Below are 27,939 nucleotides of genomic sequence, written 5' to 3' on the forward strand. Positions count from 1 at the left end.
AATTGAGTTGGTTTAATTGATGTCAATACAAAAATTAGGATGTTGTGATATTGTAGTGTTCGTATCAGGATTAGTGCTCAAACAAAGTAAACTCTGTTTAAAGCATAATGTTAAACCACGCTAAAAACTTAATTGCCTGAGGTTTTGGTAAGAAATCATAATCATCAGTACCATAGGCCAGCAGCAGATGTGTCCACAACACTGCTTAAATAGCAAAACAGTAACCAAAGAATCCAGAACAACTATGATGGTCTTGACTTGGTCATGCAGGTCCATGACTTTAAACAGCTACGCAGTTTTGTTAAAATATCTGGTAACAGTTCATTTTGATGGTCCACTTTAGATGTTCTACTACTGTAACTACAAGTAACTTTGCTACATGTAAACTAACTCTAATTAGAGTATTAGATGACTGTCTGCATACACTTTTTGATGCTCCCCAACAGACATTCTACTGACTATAAGTAGTTTTGCAACTACATATCAACTTATTACTAAACCTAACCTAGAAGTTTACTACCATTAATACTCTTATGAGAGTTAGTTGACATGTAGTTGCAAAGTTACTTATAGTTGAATGTAGAATGTCTAAAGTGGACCATCAAAATAGTCTAACCAAATATTTTTAAGAAATAATTATAGATTATGCCAAACTGCTTAAGAATTTCATACTTCTAAATGTTATTATTATTTAATATATCAAGACAGTTCACATGTTTGACAACATATGCATGAGAGACTGAGACTAGACAAGTTACAATTTACAATAAAATAATAAAAATAAAATATAGCTGCGAGCAGCAGTTATCAGGGTTCAAGCACTTAAGATCTTTAAGCCAATGCGTAAAAAAGTAGTGTTTTATTTAGCAAGCATGTAACCACTTAGATTATAGATGGAAAACACAGGCAATTTACTAAGGAAATATATATGTTTTTTAAAAGCTTTTTAAGTTATAGCGCCACCTATGTTCTGATATTGATATGCTCACCTATTTTCCTAAGTTCTGAGTTTTTGTTCAGGATTTATAGGAATTTGAGTATATTTTACCATGGCCATTTTCTAAATGACCCTGTTAGAACTATCCAAAGGGTAGGGTAGTTAAACTTTTTTGGTAACAATTGACCTAGAAATCCCAAGAACTGTGCCGCAACGGTTTTATCGAGGTCAAGCCAAAAAACTAGGCCTAGTTTGCCAAAGTTGTTTTTTTTTTAAAATAATCTCCAATATTTAACGAACAATCCTAAGCAGAGAGGCGGTCCTAGAGGCAAAGTGACAAAAAATTAGGAGTTCTACCATGGGGTAGGAATTTTGTGGGTGTGTTGAAACATCGCATGATGTAAAATCCTTTACGCACATGAAAAACGTGAAGGCCAATTTCTTTTGAATTTCTCGCAGGCCTCTAGGGCCGTGATTTAAACAGGCCCAGTGAGATTTGTTCCGATCGGCCTCCATTAACCTTGTCTGATATCTTGTCTGCTCAAAGTTCATTGGCTGATGGCAGACATGTTTTTTGAGACACGCCAATGTCCTCATAGACAATCATGGCACCTCGGACAAAGACACCGCATACCAATTTTCAAGTCAGTCGGATTAACGGTTAAGTAGTTATAGCCATTTTCATGTTATTTTTTTTTTGTTATAGCGCCATAAAGTGGCCAGTCGGCACGTCCTTTCTTATGCAACTACAGAATCGGGTCTTACACAGGTGTGCCAAGTTTGGTGAAAATATCTCATTCCGTTCACGAGTTATAGCCATTTTAGTAAACTTCAAACGTTTTGGCGACCTTTAAGGACCGTAAATGGAAATTTCAACTTTTTTTTGATAATTATTGGTTTGACCGCCGTAGCGCCCCTGTCAGGCCAATCGGGGCGAGCCTTGGGGACGTTGTAGACGCTGTGAGTACTACCAGCCCTCAAAGTTTCAAGTCTCATTGACTTACGGTTTGGTCTGCCTGATCACTTTTAGGGGAGAATGATGATCCTTGGAATTTTTAACTATTACAATAGGGTGCTATGTGCTTGAACCCCAAAAAAGTCTAAATAACAGTAACAATTGCTTAATAGCAATTACATTGACTTTGTCCAGTCAATAATGAATTAAAGCCGTTGACTAAAACACAGCCGAGTGTCGGTGTGTGACGAATGGCCCGGCCTCCTCGCATTACCGCTTCAATTTGACCTTTTGAATTCTGGTTTTATAATGAGATTGATAATAAATAATGGACACAGGATACAGATCATGACTTGGAACATAAATATGTATTTCTTACTATGTATTTAAATGTGAAACAGCAGGTCTGGAGAGTGTCCTAATGACACGTCAGGAGAAACAGAGCTGTACAGCAGCAGAGCAGCTGTGAACGGAGAGCGATGTCATCGTCGTACAATTGCACTTCTTCAGAGGAAAGCTGAACACATGAATGGAGCTCCCACACACAGTGCAGGAAGTCTCAGTGAGCAGATCATGAGATAAAAATGAAACGGACATTTTAATAAGGCATCAGAGATCATTGGCAGGCCGTGACATGTTTTCATGCAATGGTGAGAAACTAACAGCAGATGCACTCACTACAGTGTCCTTCTCTAAGAGCAACTCCACAGGACCAGGAAGTTATGTTTTTCCCCATTTTAGGCTTGAGAAATCGAAAATAACCTCTGTAAGCTTCAGAAACATTCAGTTGGATGAACTCTTGACGACAGTCGAGACTGTTTCAAGAGGCATCTCAACATCCACTTAACAGAAAACACAAGGATCACAAAGTATCTGCAAATTTGTACTCAACACATAGTCTTGTAGAAGCACATCTATGTTTCAGGCCTCGTCCTCTTCGCGTCTCAGACTGCAGCCGCTCATATCCAGCAGTCTTGAATGGAGCTCTGTGTTACAGTGTGGTTGGGCCTGCAGGGTGCATCGGTGTGTGTGTGTGTGTGGACTGTGCTCAGTTGAGTGTGTTGATATGGTTTCATATGCATTAAGGCACAGTGAAGAACTCGAACAGTTACGTACGGCTCTACTAATGGCAGAGACAATCTCTGTCACTGCCACTACACTGTTTTTGGACTTTTTAAATCTACTGACAATTCAATCTACGGAAATAAAATAAAAATCTCTCTTTACAAGAAATTAAAATAAATTAAAACAAGTTACACAAGAATGATTTTGTTTGAATGTTTGATGAATGAGGTCCAGCCAGATCGCGTGTGAAAATATGGCCGTTCACACTAAATACTAGCGTACTACATACTGCATACTATACTGTCTACTTTAAAATAGTGTGGAAAAAACACGTATTTTGCCCACATGTTTAATTCAGGAAGTGGTATCTTGTTTTCATCTTGGCAATAAAAAATCTATTTGTTCTAAATATCTTAACTTTTAGAAGTTTAATCAACTAATGAGTCCATTATACAGCAGAAACAGCTAGTATGCTATTCAGAGTGGCATACTACAGCAGCATACTTCTGCAGTTTGCACAGCATGCAAGTTTTCAGTATGTACTGTATATCTGATGACTACATTTGGCAAAACACGTGAGGAATTCGGTACTGCATACTAGCGTACTAATTCTACCACATCTTTATATGCCTGAAATAGTGGCATGGTAGTATGCGTTTCTGAATTCTGCAATGCAGTATGCAACCCGAGCACACAGAATGCAATGCGTCGGACTTCACTTCTGTGACAGATTAACCGCAAACGAAAACCCTGATTGAATTTTAATTCAAAATATAACATTTATATCCGAGATGAAAACTGGACTTAACTGAATTAAACAAGAGGTGAGGTCGTGTGCAAATGTAGCACACTACATGAAATATTATAGCATACTGCGCGCAGTGTATATGATAGTCTTCTATTCCACACATTGCTCAGGTCGCTGCTGCAAAGGGAGATTGTGGAGCGCTGGAGTATGTAGTATGCAGTAGCACTGAAAGGCCAGCAGAGGCCTCTGCCGCTCACGTTGTGAAGTTCATGTTTAGATCAGTGAGTCGAGGGAAAATACAGTGTACACTTATGCAGTGTATATGTCTGCTGGTCACTGGCGCGTTATAGGGACAGTTCAACCAAAAATGAACAATCATTAACTCACCCTCATGTTGTTCCAAACACATGAGATTTTGGTTCACCTTTGAAACACAAATGAAGATATTATTAATGAAAGCTTAGAGGTTTCTGTCCCTCCGCTGAAAGTCCAGGTAACCAATAAAGGTCATGAAGGCATCACAAAAGTCTGAATTAAATCTGTTCATCATATAAAGTGATTATATCTCTTCTGAAGACTTGGATTAAACCAATCAATTTATATGGATTATTTTTGACCTTTTTGGATCTCCTCATTTTTGGTTATTGCTGTTTACCATATTTGATGTGCTCTATGCATTCGTGTCAATCATTGTTTAGATGTGAATAAAAATCTGTTCATCATAGGAAGTGTTGAATTCATCATTTTGATTACCTGACTTTCAATGGAGGGACGAAACCTTGTAGCTTTCATTATCTTAATTTGTGTTTTGAAGATTAGTGAAAGTCGCACAGGTTTGACAGTATTTTCATTTTTGGGTGAACTATCTCTTTAAATATAGCGTATGCACGACTTCAGACTCGACCAGCGGCGCAAGTTTGGGGTGGAACGACCTGTAAATAATCTGTTTATCGGGGCATTGACTAGTTTTTCTGAAGATAGCGAGGGCCTGTGGGACCTGTCTGGAAAAAAAAATCACTTCTTGAATTTGGTCTGGTGCCGCTATATGTCACACTTTGTCTCTAAATGAAGAGTGCTAACTGCAGCTACAGAGATACAGGAGTCCGTGAGGGCGTCTTGTGGTCTTGCTGCACAGTGTTGCAGGTTGCGTACAGGAAATCTCTGTCAGCCTCGATTCTTTGGAAGGATTTGAAAGGTGGGATATAAAATGGTCCCAGTTCAGCACATGGTGAACATTGATCCGCCCCTCTGACGGCTGCCTTTGAACATGAGGAGGGACACGTTGACTTTGTTAATGAAACGGATCGATCACGGCACAGCTTTAACGCCAAAGCAATTCCGTCCTTTTGGTCGTTTACAAAAATACCACTAAAATTGTCTAAATGTAGTTTTGATGAGATTGTGTAACATATTGCAGAGAAAAGCTGCCATCTACACATGCAGAATGTAACCAAGAGCAAATTCAATCCATCTAAACCGAGAAGTTGAGGGAATTTCACTAAAAGCGTAAAACTTTGTTGTTGAGAAGCGACTTCTTAAGGCAAGGACATAACAGGAAGCACAACTGGCTTCATGTGGACAGCTCTCCAGCTCTCACTGTTGCCCTGACAACAGCGCTCTCTCTCTCTGTTACTATGGAGAGGGAGAATATGGAGGCGGAGCCTGCCGAAGTGATGTGGAGAGTCTTTTTTTCAGACCTTCAGTCCATTTCTGGAGATAAAATCCAAATCGAAAGGGAAGTCCCAGGCTGCTCCTGTTCTGCATAGTAAGCATCTGCAGTCAGCAGTGAAGGCGTCATCAGCACAGGCGTCTGGATCTACCACAGCTGAGGGTTTTCTAGTTTGAGGAAGCCAGGGTCCTTGCGCAGTTCCCAGTATGTGTTGTTGGACACCCATCTCTCCCTCTGGTTACTGTCCATAACCTTCCTGTTACACAGAGGAAGCACAGGTTAGAAAGAAGAGACTGAGAGCATTTACACCTGGTGTTTTCCATCTTCGGCGATCCGATTTAAAGTGGATGACGCTTAATACAGGTGTAAAAGGAGTCTAATTAATCTAACAGACATCAATGTTTGTGGTTGGATTTTTACCTGAACAGGCTGGATTCACAAAAATCTTAAGAAGTTAATACAATTCTTAAAGGGTCCTTTTATGCTTATTTACAGGTTCATGGTTTTGTTTATGGGGTCTACTAGAATACAATTACATCGTCAGTTACACTTTCTTCCTAAGCTGAATACAGAAGGCAGTCTGGCGGAAAATATGGATATTTTTCTTACACAAACGCATCGCATCACTTCAGAAGGCCTTTATTAACCCCCGGAGCCATGTGGAGTACGTTTTGTTTCGGATGGATGCACTTTCTTGAGCTTCACACTCGTTGGTCCCGTTCACTGCCATTATAAAGCTTAGATGTGTCAGGATATTTATTACTATAACTCAGATTGGGTTCATCAGAAAGAATAAAGTCATATCCACCTAGGATGGCTTGAGGGTGAGTAAAGAGTGGGCAAATTTTAATTTTAAAGTGAATTAATCCTTTAAAGCTGCAGTCCGTAACTTTTTTTGGTTAAAAATTGTCCAAAATCCATTTTTGAGCAAGTACATAACCTGCCAGTGTTCAAAACTATCTCATTATCTTTGCTCGATTCACAACGCTAGGCTTGTAATAATGTTTTATAATAAGAGCGACATGGTGGATTTACGCGGGAAATTCAAGCATGCAGCAGTTCGTCTGTGCATCATTACGTTTGATACTCAACATGACCGCAGACATTGCCTCCTAGTGGTCTGCATGCACGTCGACGCGGACAACGACGCAGAAGTATAAATGAAAACAGACGCATAGCCTACGGCGCAGAGGCTCCAGCGTAGGTCCGACGCAGAAGTATAAATCAGCCTTTAGATTCATCCACGCTGACGAGCTGTGACGAGGCACGTACAGATAACTGTTCCGCATATGACTGCAATTGCAGGTTTCAAACAAGAGATGGCGACAAAGAGGAAAAATTGCAGACTGCAGCTTTAACCCTTAGAGCGGTACGGTCCCACATATGGGATTTTTATTTCTGTGCCCCTGGGCGTACGGTACCACATATGGGATTTCGAACGTTCAGCAACGTCACATAACTGCCAGATTCAAACTGTGCTTTCGCGCTCTGGCTACAAGACGGACGCGCGCAGCTCTTGTCATATATCACAGCTATGCAGTGTATTCAGGCACATAATGTTTCTTTTAAGGTTTCAGACATTTAAATATGCATAAGCACCATTAAAACAATACATTAAGCATTTATAATTTACACATTGATGTCCGACATCAGTGGATGCAGCAATAACAAATATAATTTGCCGACATTTATTCATATCAGACACACATAATGGGCCCAAGGAACTATAAAGTTTACTCTATTATTCTTCCAGTTCACCAGCCACTTACTTGCATATATTTCGGAAGAAAATTATGAATTAACCTGCTGTAAATCTGACTGACAGGACTCTTGTGAACTGCAGCGCAAACTAAGATGGCGGCGCCCATCTCGCATTATAGATCAAGATAAAGATCAGTTATAAAGGTTTTAAAACGACAAAGCACACTCACTTACACATATTTGAGAATCGGAATATCAGATAGTTGATGACATGGTAAGCAATTTTGCGAATATTTTAAATAAAAAAGGAAAAACTAAATAATAGCGATCCACCTGTCATACAGTGTTATTGTTGCTGCGCTCAGCGCTCGTGACACGCAAGACGCGTCGCTATGGAAACATTAAAGGCGAACGTTCTAAAATAACGGTCGCCTTAAAAAAACTCACTCTGGGGGGACAGTTAGAATATTTTAAACTCACGCTCGAAAGGGTTAATGTTCAAATTTTTAAAGATTTTTTTTTTTTTTTGCCGTTTTTGCCTTTATTATGATAGGACAGTAAGCAGACAGCAAGCGAAGAGGGTTAGCAAGAGAGGGGGATGGGATCAGAAAATGTCCACAAGCCGGGATTCAAACTCGGGTCGCCCGAAGTGCAACGGTGCTATTTGTTGGCGCTGCCCACGATGCTATCGTGCCGACCAAAAAAAAAAAAAAAAACCTAAAGCGGGTAAAGAAATGTTTCACACTTGTACTTTAGATGTGGAGTTAGCACCGATTTTTACCCTGCTCCAGAGCTGGACTTAACTGAATTAACCCCAGATTGCAGTGCCAAACTTGTACAGTGTGAAACGATGCGTGTTAGAATGTTATGACTAGATGCTTAGTAGCGGATAACCAATCACATAATCATATTTGCCTGCTTTGGAAAGTCACGGAAACTCTGCACATTGTATATAAACAGTAAATTCAGTGTTTGAGAGGAAAACGTGATAATTTTAGTGAAGAAGAGACCGTTTCATTCTTGCCTTTATAGTCCGAAATCTCCATTCAGTATAAACTCGATAGTAAGGTCAGCAATACAAGGATATGCAATGCTAACGCTATGTAAACAGGTCGCGTGCTGTGTACATCCAATCATTGACATTGTCAATGTGAAATGTCAGCTAATGAATACCCAGGATTAATTGTTAACCCAGGCAAATTATGTGTGAAAACGTGAAGCAAGATAACTCAGGATTCAGTTTACCTGGGGTTTAGAATGACTCAGGGTTAACTATTTCAAGTGTGAACAGCCCTAAAGAAAGCCACAATCAGCCCGCAGACTGTTATGAGCGAAATCCCAGAAACATGGCATGTGACTCGTATTAACAGTGTTTGGTCCAAAGCAAACCAAACCAAGAAGAAATTGCAACATTGTAACAATTTTAATCCCTGTTTTCGAACAATCTACAGGTGTGAAAACGCACTAAGTGTAGCCATAATGGGTCAACAAGACACTGATGATGCCAGAAAGAGCATAACAGAGCTAAACAAAAGACATTTCTGCAATTTAAAAATACATTTTGAAGTGAAAAGTGAAGACAAGATCTTTTAATTTAAAATTTCCTAGGGTGCTGGGTGATGACATGTCAGGGATTAAAAGGCATAATTAGTCCAAATAAAATGCTAAATGTTTTGTGACTATAATTTTTCTGTTTTTTTTTTTTTTTTTTTTTGATTAATTCAATCTAAATTTCAAAAACATGAATTGAAAGGGAATTTTTAATAACTTTCAATTGATGAATTTTGCCTAAACTCTGGTAAACAGCCTCTAAAGCTGGTGAATCCTCATTAAAAACAGATCAATACAGAGAGAAGGTCTCTCTAAATGACAGGAATTCAAGAGCAGAAGGTGCACTGACTTAAAAAATCGTGGCTGGTATTTGATGTTGTTCTCCTCCAGCCACTTCCTCCTGTTTCTCTGCTGCTCTTCGATTCTTTGTTTCTCCGCTGCTGCCATCTGGACATTTCCTTCCTCCAGATACCTGTGAGACACATTAACCACAGATGATTACTCAGCATCAAATTTGTTAAACTGGTTTCAAGAAGTGTTGAAAGAGCTGAACTTAGCAGAAACTATCTTAGGGAGCAGAAATATACATTCGACACACTTAAAAATAGAGTTTAATTACAAAGTGACATGAAAGACTAAGTATTTAATTAGTTCATGTAGGTTTTTATCTCAAAATAGTAAAACAGGCACTGATTCTTAAGACATGGGATGTATGTTTCCATTTTGAAATTAATCACAGACTGTATGATCACAAGAATGTGTGTCATTTAAGTTTCGGTTTGATGGACTTTTAGCTTGCTAGTTTGTTCCCTTGTTCCCTTTACTGATTATGTTCATCTGCCCCTTGTTTAGCTTTCAGTTATCTCCTGTGTATTTAAGCCTTCAGTTTGTTTCAGTTCATTGTCCTGTATTATCTATGTGTTAATGCTAGTTGTGATGTTCTCTCCAGTTAGTTTTTTTTGTTGGATTACCTGCTTTGTTTTTGTTTATTGATACAAACGGCTACAATTACAGGTGCTAGTCATATAATTAGAATATCTTGAAAAAGTTCATTTTTCACAAGTTCACATACACAAATTATTTAAAAAAATGAAACTTTCATTTATACTAGATTCCCTACATGTAAAGTAAAACATTTCAAAAGTTTTTTTTTTTTTTTTAATTTGTTGATTATAGCGTACAGCTAATGAAAGTCCAAAATCCAGTATCCCAAAATATTAGAATATTTACATTTGAGTTTCATTAAATGACCATCCCTACAGTATAAATTCCGGGTATCTCTTGTTCTTTGAAACCACACTAATGGGTAAGACTGCTGACTTGGCAATGGTCCAGGGGACAATCATTGACACCCTCCACAAAGAGAGTAAGTCACAGAAGGTCATTACTGAATGTGGTGGCTGTTTACAGAGTGATGTATCAAAGCATATCAAATGCAAAGTTGACTAGAAGGAAGAAATTGGGTAGCCAAAGGTGCATAAGCAACAGGGATGACCACAAGCTTGAGAATACTGTCAAGTAAAGCCAATTCGAACACTTGGGAGAGCTTCACAATGAGTCAAATGAAGCCGGAGTCAGCGCATCAAGAGCCACCACACTCAGACATCTTCAGGAAAAGGACTACCAAGCCATTTCTGAAACAGAAACAACGTCAGAAGCATCTTATCTGGGCTAAGGAGAAAAAGAACTGGACAGTGAACAGTGGTCGAAAGTCCTCTTTTCAGATAAAAGTAAATTTTGAATTTCATGTTGAAATCATGGTCCCAGAGTCTGAAGGAAGACTGGAGAGGCACAGAATCAAAGCTGCTTGAAGTCTAGTGGGAAGTTTCTGAAGTCAGTAATGATTTGGGGGGCCGTGACGTCTGCTGGTGTTAGTCCGTTGTGTTTTATCAAGTGCAAAGTCAATGCAGCCATCTTCCAGGAGATTTTGGAGCACGTTATGCTTCCATCTGCTGACAAGCTTTATGGGGATGCTGATTTCCTTTTCCAGCAGGACTTTAGCACCTGCCCACAGTGCAAAATCCACTTCAAAGTGGTTTGCTGACCATGATATTACTGTGCTTTATTGGCCAGCCAACATGCCTGACCCCTGAATCTATGGGATATTTTCAAGAGAAAGATGAGAAACAGTTGATCCAACAATATACAGATGATCTGAAGGCTCAATAGTGCCTCAGCAGTGCCACAGGCTGATCACTTCCATGCCACACTTCACTGATGCTGTAATTTGTGCTAGGAGCAAGTCATTTGCTATAATATGTGCTGCCGACCAAGTATTGAGTGCACAAATGAACATACTTTAAAGAACTTGAACTTTTCTGTTTTGAAAATCCATTTTTTGATTGATCTTAGGAAATATTCTAATATTTTGAGATACTGGATTTTGGACTTTCATGATCTGTACGCTCTAATCATCAAAATAATAAAAAAAATAATAATAATAAAAAAAAAACTTTTTAAATGTTTTACTTCACATATAGGGAATCTAGAATATATGAAAGCTTCATTTAAAAAAAAAATAATTTACAATAAAAAAATGAACTTTTTCATGATATTCTAATTATATGACCAGCACCTGTAGATCCACCTCTCCTTCACCTGCCTTGTCCGATGTAATAACATTTATTCTTATTTCAATTTTAGTTTTAATCATTTTAGTACTTTAACATGAACTTATTTTAATTTAGTTGCCATTGCAACATTTCTCATTTTCATTTAATTTGAAGTTAAGTTTTGAAGTTTTAGGCCACGGACAGAGCTTAGCCTAAGCCAGGATTAGTCCTTAGTTCAATTAGGGCATTGAAGTAGCTTTTATAAACATACACTAGAAAAAAAAACATTACTGGTGTACATCTTGAGACAAAACAATGGATGGCACTGACATAATTTAAGATAAATCAGTACAAGTTCCTTTCAGTTAAAACAGCTCAAACATGCATTTTAGTCTAGGACTAGCTTAAGCCTTGTCTGTGAAACCGGGGGTTAGTTTTTCATCTAATATTTATATTTAATTTTATTTCAGCTTTATTTCAATTGACAAAAATGATTTTTACTAGTTTTAGTTAACAATAACAACACTGAAACAGACTTTAAACAACATTTTCTGCCTGTTTTGGTACGCAAAGTTTAATACACACATTTAACATTTAACAATAACATTTAAAATTCTCTTCTGGCAAAATGGGCCAAAATATTGATACAGTGTGGTGTACAGAAATGTCTGTCCAATCCAATGTGCTCTAAAATAACGTCCCTTCTGCCTAATACCAACCACTAGCAATACAAGCAGTCTCTTAAGGCCCCAATTTACTTGCAGTGAAGTTCTTTTTCATTTTTAATATTAAACATGAAAAACAGTGTCAGTGTTTCTTTAAATTAGAATTACAACTTCATTTTCTACTATAAAGCGGCTCTTAAGCGTGTTCATGAACCGGAGTATATTCCCATGCTAAAGAAGGCGGAGCCTCAGAGCCACACCTACCTATTACTACATCATCATTGACCAATGGTAGTTTGAAGGTGTTTACCAGCCAGAGTGAACTTATCCAGAAAGTTTGCTTTGGCCATCTGTTTCAAACTCCCAAAACGAACACAAAACAAACTTGGTTTTGGCCTGATTTTGTTCGAGGTGACATCGCACCAGTTCGTTCTTCGATTTCGCTTGAGGTACAGTCTTAATAGCAAGTGGTTTGCTGGTGGCAAAGGAAGCGACTAGCATCATTCCTTTCATTGTTCTCATCTTTCATTTCTTATTGCTTACACCTTTCTGTTTCAAAAGTAAATACATCAACAATGTCACACCATTTCACTTCTTTAGGAAGGCTTTATGAAATCCTTCAAAACAAGGCTGTAATCATTTCTAGAGTGAGTTTTTCTCATGAGACTGTGGATCACTCTCCTCTGGCACTAAACTACTTAAGTTTTTAAGTGTGCAATATCAGTCCCGAGCATGTGTGTGTACCTCTGGTCCGGTCTGAATCGAGCATCTGTTGGTGGCAGCAGCTCCTTCAGCTCAGGGAAGAGCTCATTGAGCTCTACAGCAAACCTGCTGAAGCCGTAGTACAGCTCATAGTCTGTGGGCATGGACCCTGTACACACAAACACAACACTCATTTACACCGAAGAGAATCATCACTGTGAGTGGAACATTAGCCTAGATAAATCTCACTCTCAAACATCATAAGAAGTGTCCTCTGATGTGTTGTGCAGGGTCATAACTGCAAATAACTGCTGAAATGAGAACATTTAATCTTCGTGAATATTTCCTACTGGCCATTAAACTGTACTTTATTAAATTACAACACATTTGAGAGGTGAGTGATGTATTTTCTGCCACAGTGTCTGGGTAGTTAAATATTAGCCCAAGTCAAAATGCCCTCATTTTTTTTTTTTTTTTTTCCAAGTTTGGGGTTGGTATGATTAATATTTTTTGGGAAGTCTCTTCTGCTCATCAAGCCTGCATTAATTTAAAACATCGGTTTTCTATGTGAATATAATGTAAAATGTAATTTATTCCTGTGATCAATGCAGAATTTTCAGCATCATTACTCCAGTCTTCTGTGTCACATTCTTCAGTGACAAGCATTCTTTGATGAATATAAAGTTCAGCATTTATTTGAAATAGAAATCTTTTCTAACATTATAAATGTCACTTTTGATCAATTTAATGCATCCTTGCTGAATAAAAGTATTAAAAAATCGGATTAAAAAAGTATGAGTTGTAGGTCAATAAACATGCAACAGATACTGATCGTTTCATTACTAGATTGCTTGTATCTCTATGGTTTGATCCACTCATGTCACTTCAGTTAGGGTCCAACTTTTGGTACTTTTGATTACTTTTCATAATTTATTTCTTTATATTTTGACAGTCCATTTTTGTAGCAACTGGCGCTGGGTGAGTGTTAATTCTGAATTTGTACCTGGTCTCCAGATGCATTTGGCTGAAGGTGGGACTCCACAGTACAGACCCTCATGCCATTTCCCAAACAGTCTGTGAATGACTTTCCCCTCCAGGTCCATGACAGATCCTTGCACCTCATTCACATTCGAGCTCCAGTAGTTTCCCTGGACACAAACACACATACACTGATTAGGGCTGGGAATCTGTAGACGGAGAGTCATGATACGATTATGAAACCATTTGAGTATTGTTTTCTGTTGCAAACATAGGGTGAATACTGATTGGAGGTGACTATGCCCTACTAGCTCCAAAGGGAAAGGCTCCTGGGGCTTGAAGTGGGAATTCTGGAGGGAATCGTGTCCCGTACTGTTACTATGACAACGCAGTGCAGTGTCCATCCCCCTATTAGCTGCTCTTATGGCAGGAATCTTTTATTTGCAGCTGGTAATGTAACTGCCGTTAAATGTTGTTGTCTAAATCATGTTAAACGATTTCTAATTTCATCACAGAATTCCATTTTAAAATATATATTAAATTGAAAACAAATATTTTAAATTGTAATACATTTTTTTCAGTTAAAATACTGTGTAACACTGTCAGTCTGTTGTGCTTTCAAAACATTGCTCTGTTCCTTTGAGCATTTTCAGCCGTTGTGTCTCCAAGGCCTCCCTTTGTCCAAGACAATATTCAAAGGCACTCCTATCTAAACTGATATGTTCCTTTTGTATTTATGTTTTATTAAAAATCTCAAAAATATGATGTCCGTTTAATGTTTTGCATCTTTAGTTCTAGTGTTTGTTTAGCATTTTGATAAAGGTTGTTAATATAAGTAAATTTAAAGTTCCTCTATTATGCTTTTTGGGATATTCCCTTTCCTGTAGTGTGTAATAGATGTTTGTGAATGTTTGTGAATGTAAAAGATCTGCAAAGATCAAAGTGCAGATAAGTGGAGTTTTTGTCTCTCTAAAGCAAGAATCGGTTCTGAACTGCTGAAACGTCAGTAATTCAGTCTGACTTCCTGCTGAACCCACATAGGTTTGAAACTCATTTGCATAATGCCAGTCTATGGTCTTCGTTGGCTGCTGGTGAACTTTGACCCTCAAACATTGTAGTTGTAGCTGAGACTGGAAGAGTTTGGTTCGTGTTGTTCATGTCGAGAAGATGCTGTTTTCTGCTGCCAAAGCAAATCCTGTTCGTATCACAGTGTGTCAAGAGCTGAGGAAGAGCTGAAATTCAGACATGATAATGAGAGTTTGGTTTCTGACATGCACTGTAAGAGGTAGACCAATCACAGCAGACTGAGCCATCTGACCAAAGCATGCTCTCAGAAAGGAGGGGTTTATACTCTATAGAAACCGAATCCTTTATCGAACCGTTTCAGACACTGTGAGAAAAGAGCTGATGCTGCAACGTATATCATGAGAAAGTGTTTTTTGACCTTGGATGCATGTAGACCTGCTGTAGGAGACTGCAAAACAAAATTAGTAGTCTTTAAAATAGCCTTTAAATAATTTTAAGAGTTATTGGGGCCCCCTTAAAGTTTGCTGAAACCCTCTAATTGAGAAACAGACCTTAGTGCATCATTTATGATGTATATGATGTGCATGTACCTTAATAAAGGTGAGCTTGCAGATGCAGGTAGGGTTGCGAGTGTTTTTGATCGTGACCTCGCCATAATGCTCGATCCATCGTCTCCCGCTCAGAATGTTGTGGACGCACGTCGTCACCTTGTTCCACTCATAGTGTTCACCATAACTACCAGCACATACGAAAAACAGTTACAGAAGCAAATGCTGATGAAGGAGAAGACAGAGAGACTGATAGGCCCTGTTCACACCTGGTATTAAGATGTGTTTTGGTCGATCGGATCACAAGTAGACGAGGCAGAGACACATTCCCGTTAACACCTGGTGTTTTAATCCGTCTCTTTTGTCAACTTTCAACCACTTCTGTCCTGATTTCTTTGAGGGAAGGGTCTATGGGTGGGTAAATCTTTTGATCTAATGGACAAAATAAGCTTGAGCAATTTACATATAAACGCCGGACGACGGAAAAACACCCGAAGAACAGCAGCTTTCGTTTCTGCTCTGACAGCCGCAAAACCGTCCGAACGCTGTGAGTGTGCGTTAGATATCAGGAATGATGAGAGAAAATTGGGCTTGGTACGTTTTTTTCAAATCTTCAAACCAAACTTGGGTCTTCAGCCGACAAAGTTTAAATCCCGTCTGGCTAACGCGCACTTCCTGTAATGTTTGTTACGTCAGTAGGCGGAGAGTAGGTGATCTTTTGTGGCTGTTCGAACACATTCGACCTCTGGAAGTGGTCAAAAGTGGACAAGCTCAAAATGTTTTATACCCATTTACACCTGTATTTAGCGTTGTCCACTTGTGATCCGATCGACCAAAACGCACCAGTTGGAAACAGGGCCATAGATAGTGGTGGACAGATGAAAGATAGATAAATGATAGAGAGAAACAGATCGAGACTGTACCTGGGCAGCATGACATTCACTGTTCCGATGGGAAGAATCTCCATAGACTTCCCCCAAAACTTATTCTTCCATCTGACGTCTGCAGCACAAACACATACACTTTATTTGATAGTAAAAGGCTCTGAGAGCAAAACCATAGGAGTGGAATCAGTCTTACCCTGCCAGAAGGTGAAGTTCTGTGACTCACAGTGACAGGCGGAGATGGGCGGATGGTGGCTCACCTGAACACAGATGGAAAAATATAATCACTCGCTCAAGTTTATTAATGAAGCACAGGAATTAGCATAAATTAATTCAGAGAAATTAATAATAACTAGATCTGCACTTCCTGCAAAAAATACCAGAGCTTGTAATCAGCAAAAGTTCAGTGTGCAAATTTGAGGTGAAACTACATTTTATAATTTCAATTTCAGGTCGTTACCACACAGTGTTAAGCCCTGGGTATACTTTGTTTTTTTACGCGAACGCACAGCCTTGGAAAGTATACTTCATTTGACTCGTACACATACCCAGCTGTTTGACGCTTGCTCAGTTTTGAGCAATCTCTTGCCATGAGTTACAACCCATGTAAATATTTTTATACTCTTTCATGCTAGAGCTGTACAAATAAGGGAACTTTCTAACCTCTTCACACAATCTCTCATCTATGTAGGTCTCCATTGTCACTGTAGCTTGCATGTGTTCCAGTCTGTTCTGTTTATGCAGTTTTTCTTTGACTACCTTGTGAATCGACGCCCCCAGTGCATGGTTGCCACCTTGTGGATAAACTAAATAATAAAATCTGGGGGTGCGTGTGCAGTACACTTCTGATGACGAAATTCACATCACGCACACTGTACGCTGACCCTCGTGAACGCTTAAAAAGTCAAGTTAAGACCGTAAATTCGTCTGTAATATGACTGCACCTAAAGTCTATGGAGAGCAAAATGAGTTAAGGCCAAAGATTTTTATGCATACACTAGGGTTTACGTACAGTGCAAGTGAGATCAATTTCATCAACAGTAATGTATACACATACTGTATGCACACAGACAGATTTTTCTAATTGCACATACTCTGTACGCGCATGCGCCTTGAGTTTTTTTTTTTTTTTTTGCATGAGTTAGTTTTTCCATAAGGTGCTGACAGATGTCGGAAAATAACTCTCGAAAATAACTACTGGAGACCGCAACAACAGATGACCGAGTTGACGTGTGAGGGGATTAAGAGATGCACTCTAGTATAAACAAGTACAAATGTTTCATGTCTTAACTTCTGCAGAGAAATATATTAAAGCGTCTTTGATGTTTCCATGGTTTCTACAAAATAAAACATCAAGGGTAATGCAGATACGCAAAACACAAGTAAACAAACTATGTATAACACTATTCTAGTGGTTTTTGGATATTTTAATCAAAAATCTTACATATTGTGCCTTTAAGAGAAATATTGAAAGAATAAGCTGATACTTCAATGGAATAATTCATTCATCAAAAATGTCTTCTTGAGCCATAAAAAAAAGTGGCCACAAAAATGTTCCTCTGGTATAGATGCTTAAAAGCCAGTATTAGAATTAAATGTAATTATTCAGCTGATTCAGTCTGAAAACAACAATGGTCTGAATGGTAAAATGAAGGGCTGCAGTGGTGTCTCTTTCACTCTCACATATCCACAGACTCCAGTGGAGGGAGACACATGTCAGTTTATATCAGTGTGTGTGTGTGTGTGCGTGGATGTGAGATAAAACTAGAAGAATTACACTACTATGAGCCTGTGAAAGGGTTTCCTCTATGAACGCACTGTATTATGTCACACACAGGCAGTGTAAAAGTTCAGTGCTGACAAAGACTCTTTTCAAGTCACACAGGAAGAACCTTCGCCAGAGGACTATTGATGGCCTTGCTATCAGCAAACACACACACACACACACACACACGCACAGTGAAAGTGGTGCAGTGATATAGTGAAGGACAGGAACTCACCTGGAACAGGTACTGCAGCTAGTGTGAGTGTGATAATATAACTTGTAATTTGTACCTGTTCAGAAAAGAAGCAGAATCCTTTATCTTCACGGATACATTCATATGTTTCTCCTAGAAGAGGGTTAAAGGGTTTACTGCCTGCTCTATAATAGGTGGAGGAGTATCCTGAAACTGCAAACGCTGCAACGATCGCCTGCACACAAACAAAGCAACCTGTCAATACACTCATTACTACTGAAACCATGGAGTCCAGATAGACTGTGTGCACTTTATACAGACCGAGCAGTGCCTACAGAAACAAGATAATCGAATAAGTGTGCCTTAAGAGATCATTACATCAACAAAAAACATACAGTCTGCATGGGTTTGGGTCATACTGAAGGGGTTAATATCACAAAATATGTCAAGAGTGTATCAGGCCATGTACTCCAAATGAGAATAAAAATGAGAAAATAAGAAATAAGGGGAAAAAACACAAATATAAATCAAATATTTAAAAATCTAATAATTTTCTAAGGACCTTTTTTTGTACATTGAGACATTTATTTTAATAAATCATATTTAAATGGCAAAATGCTTAAATATTATTATAGGGTTATTCCGTGTCAACTCCGGCTCAAATTTTTGATTTTGTTAATATTTTTTCTGTTTAAAATATCATTTCTTCTTATGATTTGGGGGTGAAACATTACCTGACACTCATTCTTGACAGGTTTCATGAGATTGGCTCAGTAAATGTGCAGCACTCAGCCGCCTACACTGCAGCATCAGTACTACGGTACCAGTGCCGCTGCAGCGAGGAGAATGTGTCATAGTATGCGTCACTATGTGTGGACACTAAAACTAGGCTACATTTAAAGGACTTAATGAGGCCAGAGGTAAATTCCCACTTCCCTCTCCACAAGGGACATGTGTTCCTGCTTCAGGCCCTGTTCGCCCTTCCACAAGCCACTTCACACCTCCTGTTATATCGCTATGTATGTAGGTGAGTGTAAGTGGGCATGTTTCTGTGCGAGTCTCTCCTCGGACACTCTGGACTACCTTTCCCTGCTGATAAATCCGATTTTACTTGTTGTTATCAGTTTCAAGTTAATAGTCTGGTATTGATGGTTGATCAACTGGACTACTGACTGGTGAACCTGATTTTGACCTGGTAGACCATTGTGGTCAAGCTGGTTACAGTGGACAGACTAACTTCGACAAGCAACTGGTCACAAGTGCTTGTTGGTGACGCTGAAGATTCATCATTTACTTAGTTTATAGTTAATTCATAGTTAATACATTGCATATTCTACAGTGTTAATATATTAATAGGCTATATACAATAAGTGAGTTCTTTCATTCATTCATTATCACTGTAATTAACAAGAATTATTGTTTAACTAGCTCATATGTAAACATTAAGTTTGTGTTTTTTATGCTTTGTTAACATATACATATATATATATATATATATATATATATATATATATATATATATATATATATATATATATATATATATATATATATATATGTATGAATGCAATTAATGTCTAATAAAAGGATGGTTTGTTGGTTTAAAGGGGACCTGTTATGCAAAATCCACTTTTGCATGGTGTTTGGATATAATTGTGTGTTGGCAGTGTGTGTACACAATCACCCTATAATTAAAAAAATCCAGCCACTCCTTTTTTTTAATCCCCATAAATCATAAGCAGTGTCTCAGAACAAGCCGTCTCCAGATCCCTGGCAGTGTGACGTCACAAAAGCCACTGGCCCCGCCCACGAATGTTGACAGACACTGAGTTGTACACAGTCCGCCATTGCTGCACTGACAAGAATGTGTTTTAGGTGTTCTGTAGCTGGGTGGATTAATCCACAGAGCTCTCTCTATTTACTCATGAAACCTGAGCAGCTGAAGACGAGGTGGATTCTTTTTGTTTTAGGAGAAAATGCTCCCTCAACTCTACCGAAATTTGTTTATATCTGTGCGAATCATTTCACACCGGACTGCTTTGTGAACAAATGTCAATACAAAGGGACAATACAAAACAAAAGGTTGTGCTAAAAATATGGTAATCAAGGATAGATCAGTAAATAACTATAAGATAACTAAATTAACTATAAACTAGGGCTGTCAACGTTAACGTGTTAACGCACGCAATTAATTCAAAATCCTTAACGCGTTAAAATAATTTGATGCATTTAACGCGAAAAGCGTAAGCATGTGAAATTGCATCATAATGTGATTTACGTCACACAGTTAGATGATCTTAAAGTCCATGCTGATTATATAAGAGATGGCAGAGAGAATTATTCCAGTCTGTTTTGCTTTAAAACACAAACTCTCTGTCATATTGTGTCATTGTATCCGAAATATTCCTGTCTGAACAGAACGTCGAAACATCCCACCGCTGTATGGCCAGATGATATGAAAACGGCTGGATAAAGCAAACCAGCTTCTTGCTATGAAAGTTTTGATGGATGAGGACTGCAATCAAAGTAAAGACGATTGCGGTGACGTACAGAAGTACGCGCGGTTTCAGCGCCCGGTTTCAGCGCTCTCAAGCTCGCCGGTTTCAGCGCTCTCAAGCTCGCCGGTTTCAGCGCTCTCAAGCTCGCCGGTTTCAGCGCTCTCAAGCTCGCCGGTTTCAACGCTCTCAAGCTCGCCGGTTTCAACGCTCTCAAGCTCGCCGGTTTCAACGCTCTCAAGCTCGCCGGTTGCTATGGACTCTCGTTCGCCTATTGCACTTATTGGACTTAAGCACCCTGGACGCGATGGACGAAATGGCTGCTTTGCCAGTGCCCACGGGCAAGATGGCCGCCCCTGCGGTGCTCAAGGATGCAGGGGTTGTTCCAGCCATTGAGTCCGCTCCAGCCAGTGAGTCCGCTCCAGCACAGCCTGCTCTCCTGGTCTGTCCTGTCTTGGCCCAGAGGGCTGTGTTCACCTTTTATGTCTTGGCTGTCCTACGTGCGTTGAGGAACTCAAGCTCTATTGCCGTCCCGGAGCAGCCCGAGCCCGCTGCCGTCCCGGAGCAGCCCGCTGCCGTCCCGGAGCAGCCCGAGCCCGCTGCCGTCTCGGAGCTGTCTGCTCTCCTCGATACGGCCACGGAGGCCGTTACCGAGCTGCCTGCTCTCCTTGATACGGCCACGGAGGCCGTCACCGAGCTGGCCGCTCACCCGGATACGTCTGCCCTGCTGCCGGCGCCACCCAAACTCCTTGCCCACGAGCCCGCTACGGACCCCGCTGAAATCCCCAAGAACTTTTTGGGGGGGGGCAGGATACCTGAGGGTGGGGAGCTTGTGGGTGGGGACCTTGCCTGGTCACTGCCGTCATCGGCCTTTGTACTGTTATGGCCACCCATGGACTGTAGCCCACTATGGCCATTAATGGATTCTGACCCACCGTGGTCATTCACGGACTCTGTCTCGCCGTGGCTGCCCAAGCCACCTGACCTGCCATGGCTGCCTGAGCCACCTGACCTGCCGTGGCTGCCCGAGGCTCCTGACCTGCCGCGGCTGCCTGAACCACCTGACCTGCTGTGGCTGCTCAAGCCACCTGACCCGCCGTGGCTTCCTGACACACCTGACCTGCCGTGGCCGCCCGAGCCACCTGACCCGCCGTGGCCGCCCGTGGCACCTGACCCGCCGTGGCCGCCCGAGCCACCTGACCTGCCGTGGCTGCCCGAGGCTCCTGGACCTGCATTGGGGACCCCGTTTCTGTCTGCATGCAGGTCTCCAATGCACCCACCCTCCCTCCCTAGCTGTTCCTTTTACGCCGCGAGGACGCGCCTTCCGGGAGGGGGGCGTTATGTCATGATCACCGTCTGTTCCTGTCAGTTCCCGGACTACATCTCCCATCATCCTCTCTGCCACTCACCTGCACACACTTCACACTAATCACTTATCACCACACCCAGCTGCAGCTCTTTACACGGACTATAAAAGACTCATACACATACCACCTCACTGCTAGGTCTTGTTTTCACTTGTGTTACACTTCCAAGCGTTTCTCCTGTCTCTCTGTCTGTTCCGGTTCCCGTTACTGATCCCCGTCTGGTTCTATTGTTCTGTGATTGATCGCTGCCTGCCTTTTGACTACTGCCTGTTATCTGACCACGATTCTGCCTGTCCCTCGCTGTTCCTGTTTGCTCCTGATTGACCCTGCCTGTATGACTACGCTCAACATTTAATAAAGCTTTGCATATGGATCTCACTCTGAGTCCCGCCTCCGTTACAGCGCGAGTCTGTTATATTGATGCGCAAACAAATCATGAATGAGCGCTCCCGACGCACTGATCGCACATTGTTTTTATGCAAACAGAGCTTTTCAAAGCATTTCATATTTCAGTACATTCACGTTGTTTTCACACACATTCAAGATAATGTTTGGATTTGTCCATGTTTTTGTGTACTTTAGTATATTTGCAGGTCAAAGCGTTTGGTTTAGGTTTTTTTGGCATCTCCATGTGGTCCTTTTCAGTATCGCAACAGTATCGTAAGCTCTTTGCTGTTGCACATACTATACACTGTGAATTCGGAAACGTTTTTTTGTGCTGTGATTTTTTATGGGTGCTTTGGTGCACATAAATGTATGAATTATATGAAATCATATAATTTGGTGTCCTTTTGGAGTCTGCAAGAGTAATTTTTTTGGAAAGACATCTAAATTTACCTTAAAAAAGCTGAAAAATACAGTTTTGTAAAAATCACACTTCAATCTGATGGTTTGCTTTGCTGGATATAGGCAATGATGGCAAAATGGAGACTTTAAACAAAATAAATGGTGTATGCTTAATTTCACAATAAGTGTGCGATTAATCACGATTAATCACAATTTAAAAAAAAAAAAATATCTATTGACATCCCTACTATAAACTAAAAGTTTGTTAATGATTTGTAAGTACTTTATTACTGTATACATATTATAAAGTGCTACCGATATACTTTTAATGAAACCTAAGAGATTTCTGTCCTTCCTCTGAATGTCCATGTAACCATAACTTTGCATCAAAAAGTTTATAAAGACGATTGTACACATAATCCACATGGATGGGATTCGTTCTCATGCCTAAAGCAAGTACGGTTGAACAAATAAGATGTGCTCTACTGTATGGGTGTTGATCAATGTGAATAAAAGCCTAAATTAAATCTGTTCTTCATATACTGTAAAGTGTCTCTTCAGAAGACTTGGATTAAACCGCTCGATTCATATGGATTACAATGTCTTTATGTACTTTTTGAACATGAAAAGAAGATGAACGGGGTTAGGAATGACAAAGTGAGCAGTTGATGACAGATTTTTTATTTTAGGGTGAACTATCCCTTTAAGAGCTGGAGCGTACCATGCGTTCATAGGGGTCGTCGGTTTGGGCTGCTTTATCCAGCAGCTCTGTGTACTCCAGCTCCTCACACATGTGCTGCAGTGTGTTCAGGGGCTCGTTCAGCTCCACTGGCATGGACACCTTCGACAGGTCCTTCCCGATGTTGTTCTTCAGGATGTTCCAAAGGTTAATGTTGGACGTGTCAGGAGCGGGAGCAGGGAGACATGTACGTCTGCCGTTACGGAACGCACCACTGGACAGATCACCATTAGGCACTGAGGGAGAAACACAAGGTTACTCATGGGATACCAGGGCTGGATGATATACTGATTATCATAAAATAAAACTAAAACCATAAAAAATAATTAAAATATCCTTAAAATAATGTCAAAATCAAAACACAATACAAATAAAAATTTGTGTTTGTTTTTTCATTGGGTTTTGGGGTGAAATATGACCTCTTGACATGCTCTGTGATATTAACCACTTTAGATTTTATATTTTTATATTCACATTACAATATTAAGAATTTTACATTAAATACTGCAGACAAGATATCTGAGAGAGCATTTGTCTTTCAGTTCATGTGGGTGGATGCGTGTTTGTGTGTGTAAAGGTCATGTGTCCCATCAGGATGCGTCCTGCTCTAATAAACAGAACAAGCGAGGAGGAGGGAGACGATCTTACTCTGTCTGGAAACGTTATCTGTGACGCTGGCGTTGTCCTCTGAAATGTTATCACTCACATCGCTGACGTAAGACTCGTCATCAGAGGCCTGAGAGAGAGAGAGAGAGAGAGACGGGAGGTGATGTTACTCACTGTCTTTCATTTTGCGCAGTGCTGGCTAACTGTAAAATGTGTGTGTTTGTGTCTGTAATGACCTACTGCAGTGCGGCGTGCAAACATACAAATAAACACTTCAAAAGACAGATAAAGCTCACACACATGACACAGATGATAAATCCCAAACATTACTGATAAATGCAATGATTCAACCAAGTTTGGACACATTCATTAATCTTCAGAACACAAATTAAGATATTTTTGATGAAATCCGACGTTTGTATGACATTTCCTCTCTCAAGATCCATTAATGTACTAAAAACATATTTAAATCAGTTCATGTGAGTACAGTGAGTACACTGATTCACTTGTGCTCCGATGCTTCATGAAGCAGTGTTTTGAAATCGGCCATCACTAAATAAGTCATTATTTTGTTTTTTTGGCGCACCAAAAATATTCTCGTCGCTTTATAATATTAAAATTGAACCACTGTACTCACATGAACTGATTTAAATATGTTTTTAGTACCTTTATGGATCTTGAGAGAGGAAATGTCAGCCTCACGGAGTCATTGGATTTCAACAAAAATATCTTAATTTGTGTTTTGAAGATGAACGAAGATCTTACGGGTGTGGAACAATATGAGGGTGAGTAATAAATGACATTATTTTAATTTTTGGGTGACCTAACCCTTTAAGTTGATCAACAACTTACAGTAAAGATTTATAATGTTACAAAGAATTTCTATTTCAAATAAATGCTGCTCTTTTGAACTTTATTTTTATCAAAGAATCATGAAAAAATGTATCAGTTTCCACAGAAATATGTTAACATTGATAATAATCAGAAATGTTTCTCGAGCATCAAATCAGCATATTAGAATAATTTCTGAAGGATCATGTGACGTGAGTAATGATGCTGAAAATTCAGCTTTGATCAAAATTGAGTAAATAAATCACTGTTTACTATATATTCACATAGGAAACAGTTATTATAAAATGTTATAATATTTCAACATTTTTACTGTATTTTAATTAAATAAATGCAGCCTTGGTGAGCAGAAGAGACTCCTTTCTAAAACATTAAAAATCTGTAAAATAAAGTGTCACCATTGCATTGTATTTCACCTTCTGCACTCAGCAGCAGCATGCATTTGATGTCTTTGACATGAACACACACACACACACACACCTCGTTCTCTGATGAACTGGCGGACAGAAGCACCTCTTGAGCGTCGAAGAACTCAGACACTGACTCTGACATGGAGAGTCTGCTCTCATTGGACACCTGCTGAGAGAGAGGGATGCCCACGCAGAGCGGCTCACCTGCCTACAAAACACACACAAACACTTACAGTTAAAGGATTGTCTGATTTATTTCTTATTCTCCACCGTTCATTCAAAACTGTGATCTCAGCAACAGTGAGGAGTGTCATGAAAATGGGGAAGGATCTCTATTACCATTATTTTAATCTCATTTCTGTATAATCACTGTGCATACAGGCTGCATTGGTCACAGAAACGACAAAATTATTATGTGTCATAGTGGTTTATAGACGACATCATGAACGATCTCAGAATCAATCTGCTTCACCGAGCTGAAATTTATCACAGACAGCCACTGGTATTCAAGACCAGTTCACAGAGACTTACAACCTGATGCAAGGAACACAAAAGCCTGACGGATTTAAGTCTTGTGGAAAGTGAAAATCTTGAAACACAATGTCTGCTGCCAATAGTTAAACACATGGTTGATCAGTACGGGCAGCATCTTGTGGGACTCATTAGGTCCAATGATTGCTCTGTTTGGTTGTATTGCAGCCAAAGTGTATGAGGCCAGAGTACAGACTGTCTCTTTCCATCTGATTCATCCTGTGAACACCCAAACAAGAGCAAACGTGACATTTCAAGCTTAAACTGTGACACTGTGTTCAGAAAAACAAGAGTACCTTTTTAACCCTATAATTAAAGTCCCCCTGTAGCCAATTATTTTCTCCCTTAAAACTCATCTTTGATCACCAAAATGATATATTTAAATGTTGTTGTTTTTTGCCTTAAAATAGCTTAAATGTGACTCTACACCCTTGCTTCATTTAGTATATGCGGATCCATGAATATGCAAAATAGTCCCCGCGTCCACTCACTCACACCAGCTCGGACTACCCGAACTATTGGGATCCACTCAGCCAACTTTACTGTAGTAAATGCTACATAAATGCAAATGGAAATATTGGTTTAATTCAGCCACATACTGTATGTTTGAACCAGAAACTGATTCAGAAGAAGATGAAGAGTGAATTATACAGACTCGCCTACAAGTCCATGTTTCAGAATGATAATGTGTTTTATGTATCGCTCTTTACATCTTCGGACACATAACGGTACTGTGTTATCAAATAGCTAATAATGTGTTGCCAATATTCATCTCTTCATCTCAAAGTCAGACAGCTGCCTTCTGAAAATCAGCATCCTTAGAAACGCTTTGAATATCATAGAAAGTCAGTGGAGAACATCATAACATCGTAATATACATCATATGAAGAGTTCATTTGCAAAAACTGATAACTCCGTTTCTTGTTAAATCTCATAAATCATGTTTTTTATTGTGCATTTCAAGTAATATCAATCAGACTGCAGATGGGTTGTTTTGATTTTTGAGTAATAAAATACAGGTAACTTACAAAATTAAAGTTCATTGAAAGTGTGTTTTTTATATATATTAAAAGTTTGTTTTTTAGCAAAAGCAGATTACTCCAACATTTGTTTTTTTGGCAACATTTCATGTTTCAGACTTAAACAAAACCCAAGTAATTGCATTTAAAACACTCAAACACAAGTGTGCACGTATGGGCACACTCACACACTAACAGATGCAAAAGTGCAAGACATGTATGGTGTACAAGGAGTTGCAGGAGTCGAAATTATAAATCCTCGATCACTTTTAATCAGCTTTGACGAAACTCCCCTCAGCTAGCACGTCTTTTCGAAGTGACTAGCAGCCTAGTCACCTGACCTGAATACTGCACGCTGATTCGCTAAAACGGACTTATCGGGTTGTGTTCACAAACACAAACAGCAAGGGTGCTTGTCGGTTTCTGCTGAACTCGTGATGTCTTGACAGTGGACAATACTGCTATTGTGACAAAATGGATGTAGGGTTCAGAGTGTGCTATGTGGAGAATAATACACAGCATTACTTGGCGTTTATTGGTTTTTGCAAATGTACTCTTCATATTCATAATTCACCTGCTTTACTGCTAAATGTACCAGATTTTTCATATCAACAGAAAAATATACTAGGATAACCTGGCTTCTCTAGAAACCCCCCTGCTTCGCCCGTTGACGTGATTAGTTACTTATAACATATTTGTGACGTAGACAACAGGGTTGATTTCAAACTGTGTTTTTGAGACTGTCTATTTTCCACTGCAGTTTTAAGGAGAAAATACTCTGCAATGGTGTTGACTAATGAATTTACACATGGTTTTAATTAAAGCATATTAAAAACACCACATAGACATATAAACATCATTAAAAACTCGATTTTCACCACAGGGGGACTTCAAAAAAAAGAAAGAGAGTCTATCCTGACCAGCTATTTGTTCAACGACCACACAATTTCCAAGCCCCAGTGTCATTCACATGAAATTTCAGTGTTGTGAACTCGAAGGGTGGTCAGAGCAGAGGAATATCAGACCTCGTCGGGACTGCTGATGATGTTGACACTGACGACCTGCTCAGACAGAACCGACTCCGAGTGGATCCGGTTCAGACGGGTCTTCAGCTCAGCATTCTGGGACAAGGCCTAAACAACAGAATCATCCAGAACAAATGAGCAGATGAGTGTATGAAGGGTCAAAAAAAAAAAAA

General features: G+C 39.6%; 1 protein-coding gene across 10 annotated transcripts in view; it reads right to left on the reverse strand.

Moving 5' to 3' along the window:
- Positions 1-629: 629 nt before the first annotated feature.
- osbpl6 (oxysterol binding protein-like 6) overlaps positions 630-27,939 on the reverse strand; it is a 78,137-nt gene continuing 50,827 nt past the window's right edge. For 5 of the 10 annotated variants that reach the window (XM_067410098.1, XM_067410101.1, XM_067410100.1 and 2 more), the window contains 12 exons: positions 27,767-27,874; positions 25,262-25,399; positions 23,975-24,062; positions 23,309-23,562; positions 18,037-18,174; positions 16,178-16,241; positions 16,021-16,099; positions 15,140-15,284; positions 13,549-13,693; positions 12,588-12,714; positions 8,976-9,098; positions 631-5,630 (listed from right to left, as the gene is read on the reverse strand). In XM_067410098.1, coding sequence (XP_067266199.1) covers positions 5,522-5,630; positions 8,976-9,098; positions 12,588-12,714; positions 13,549-13,693; positions 15,140-15,284; positions 16,021-16,099; positions 16,178-16,241; positions 18,037-18,174; positions 23,309-23,562; positions 23,975-24,062; positions 25,262-25,399; positions 27,767-27,874 — 1,518 coding nt within the window. In that variant the 3' untranslated portion in view covers positions 631-5,521. Of the gene's footprint in view, positions 5,631-8,975; positions 9,099-12,587; positions 12,715-13,548; positions 13,694-15,139; positions 15,285-16,020; positions 16,100-16,177; positions 16,242-18,036; positions 18,175-23,308; positions 23,563-23,974; positions 24,063-25,261; positions 25,400-27,766; positions 27,875-27,939 lie in introns of all 10 variants that reach the window. The other 5 variants (XM_067410104.1, XM_067410105.1, XM_067410108.1 and 2 more) reach the window with 3 other exon arrangements.

This window comes from Chanodichthys erythropterus, chromosome 14 (genome assembly GCF_024489055.1).
Source record: "Chanodichthys erythropterus isolate Z2021 chromosome 14, ASM2448905v1, whole genome shotgun sequence".
NCBI classification, from domain to species: Eukaryota; Metazoa; Chordata; class Actinopteri; order Cypriniformes; family Xenocyprididae; genus Chanodichthys; species Chanodichthys erythropterus.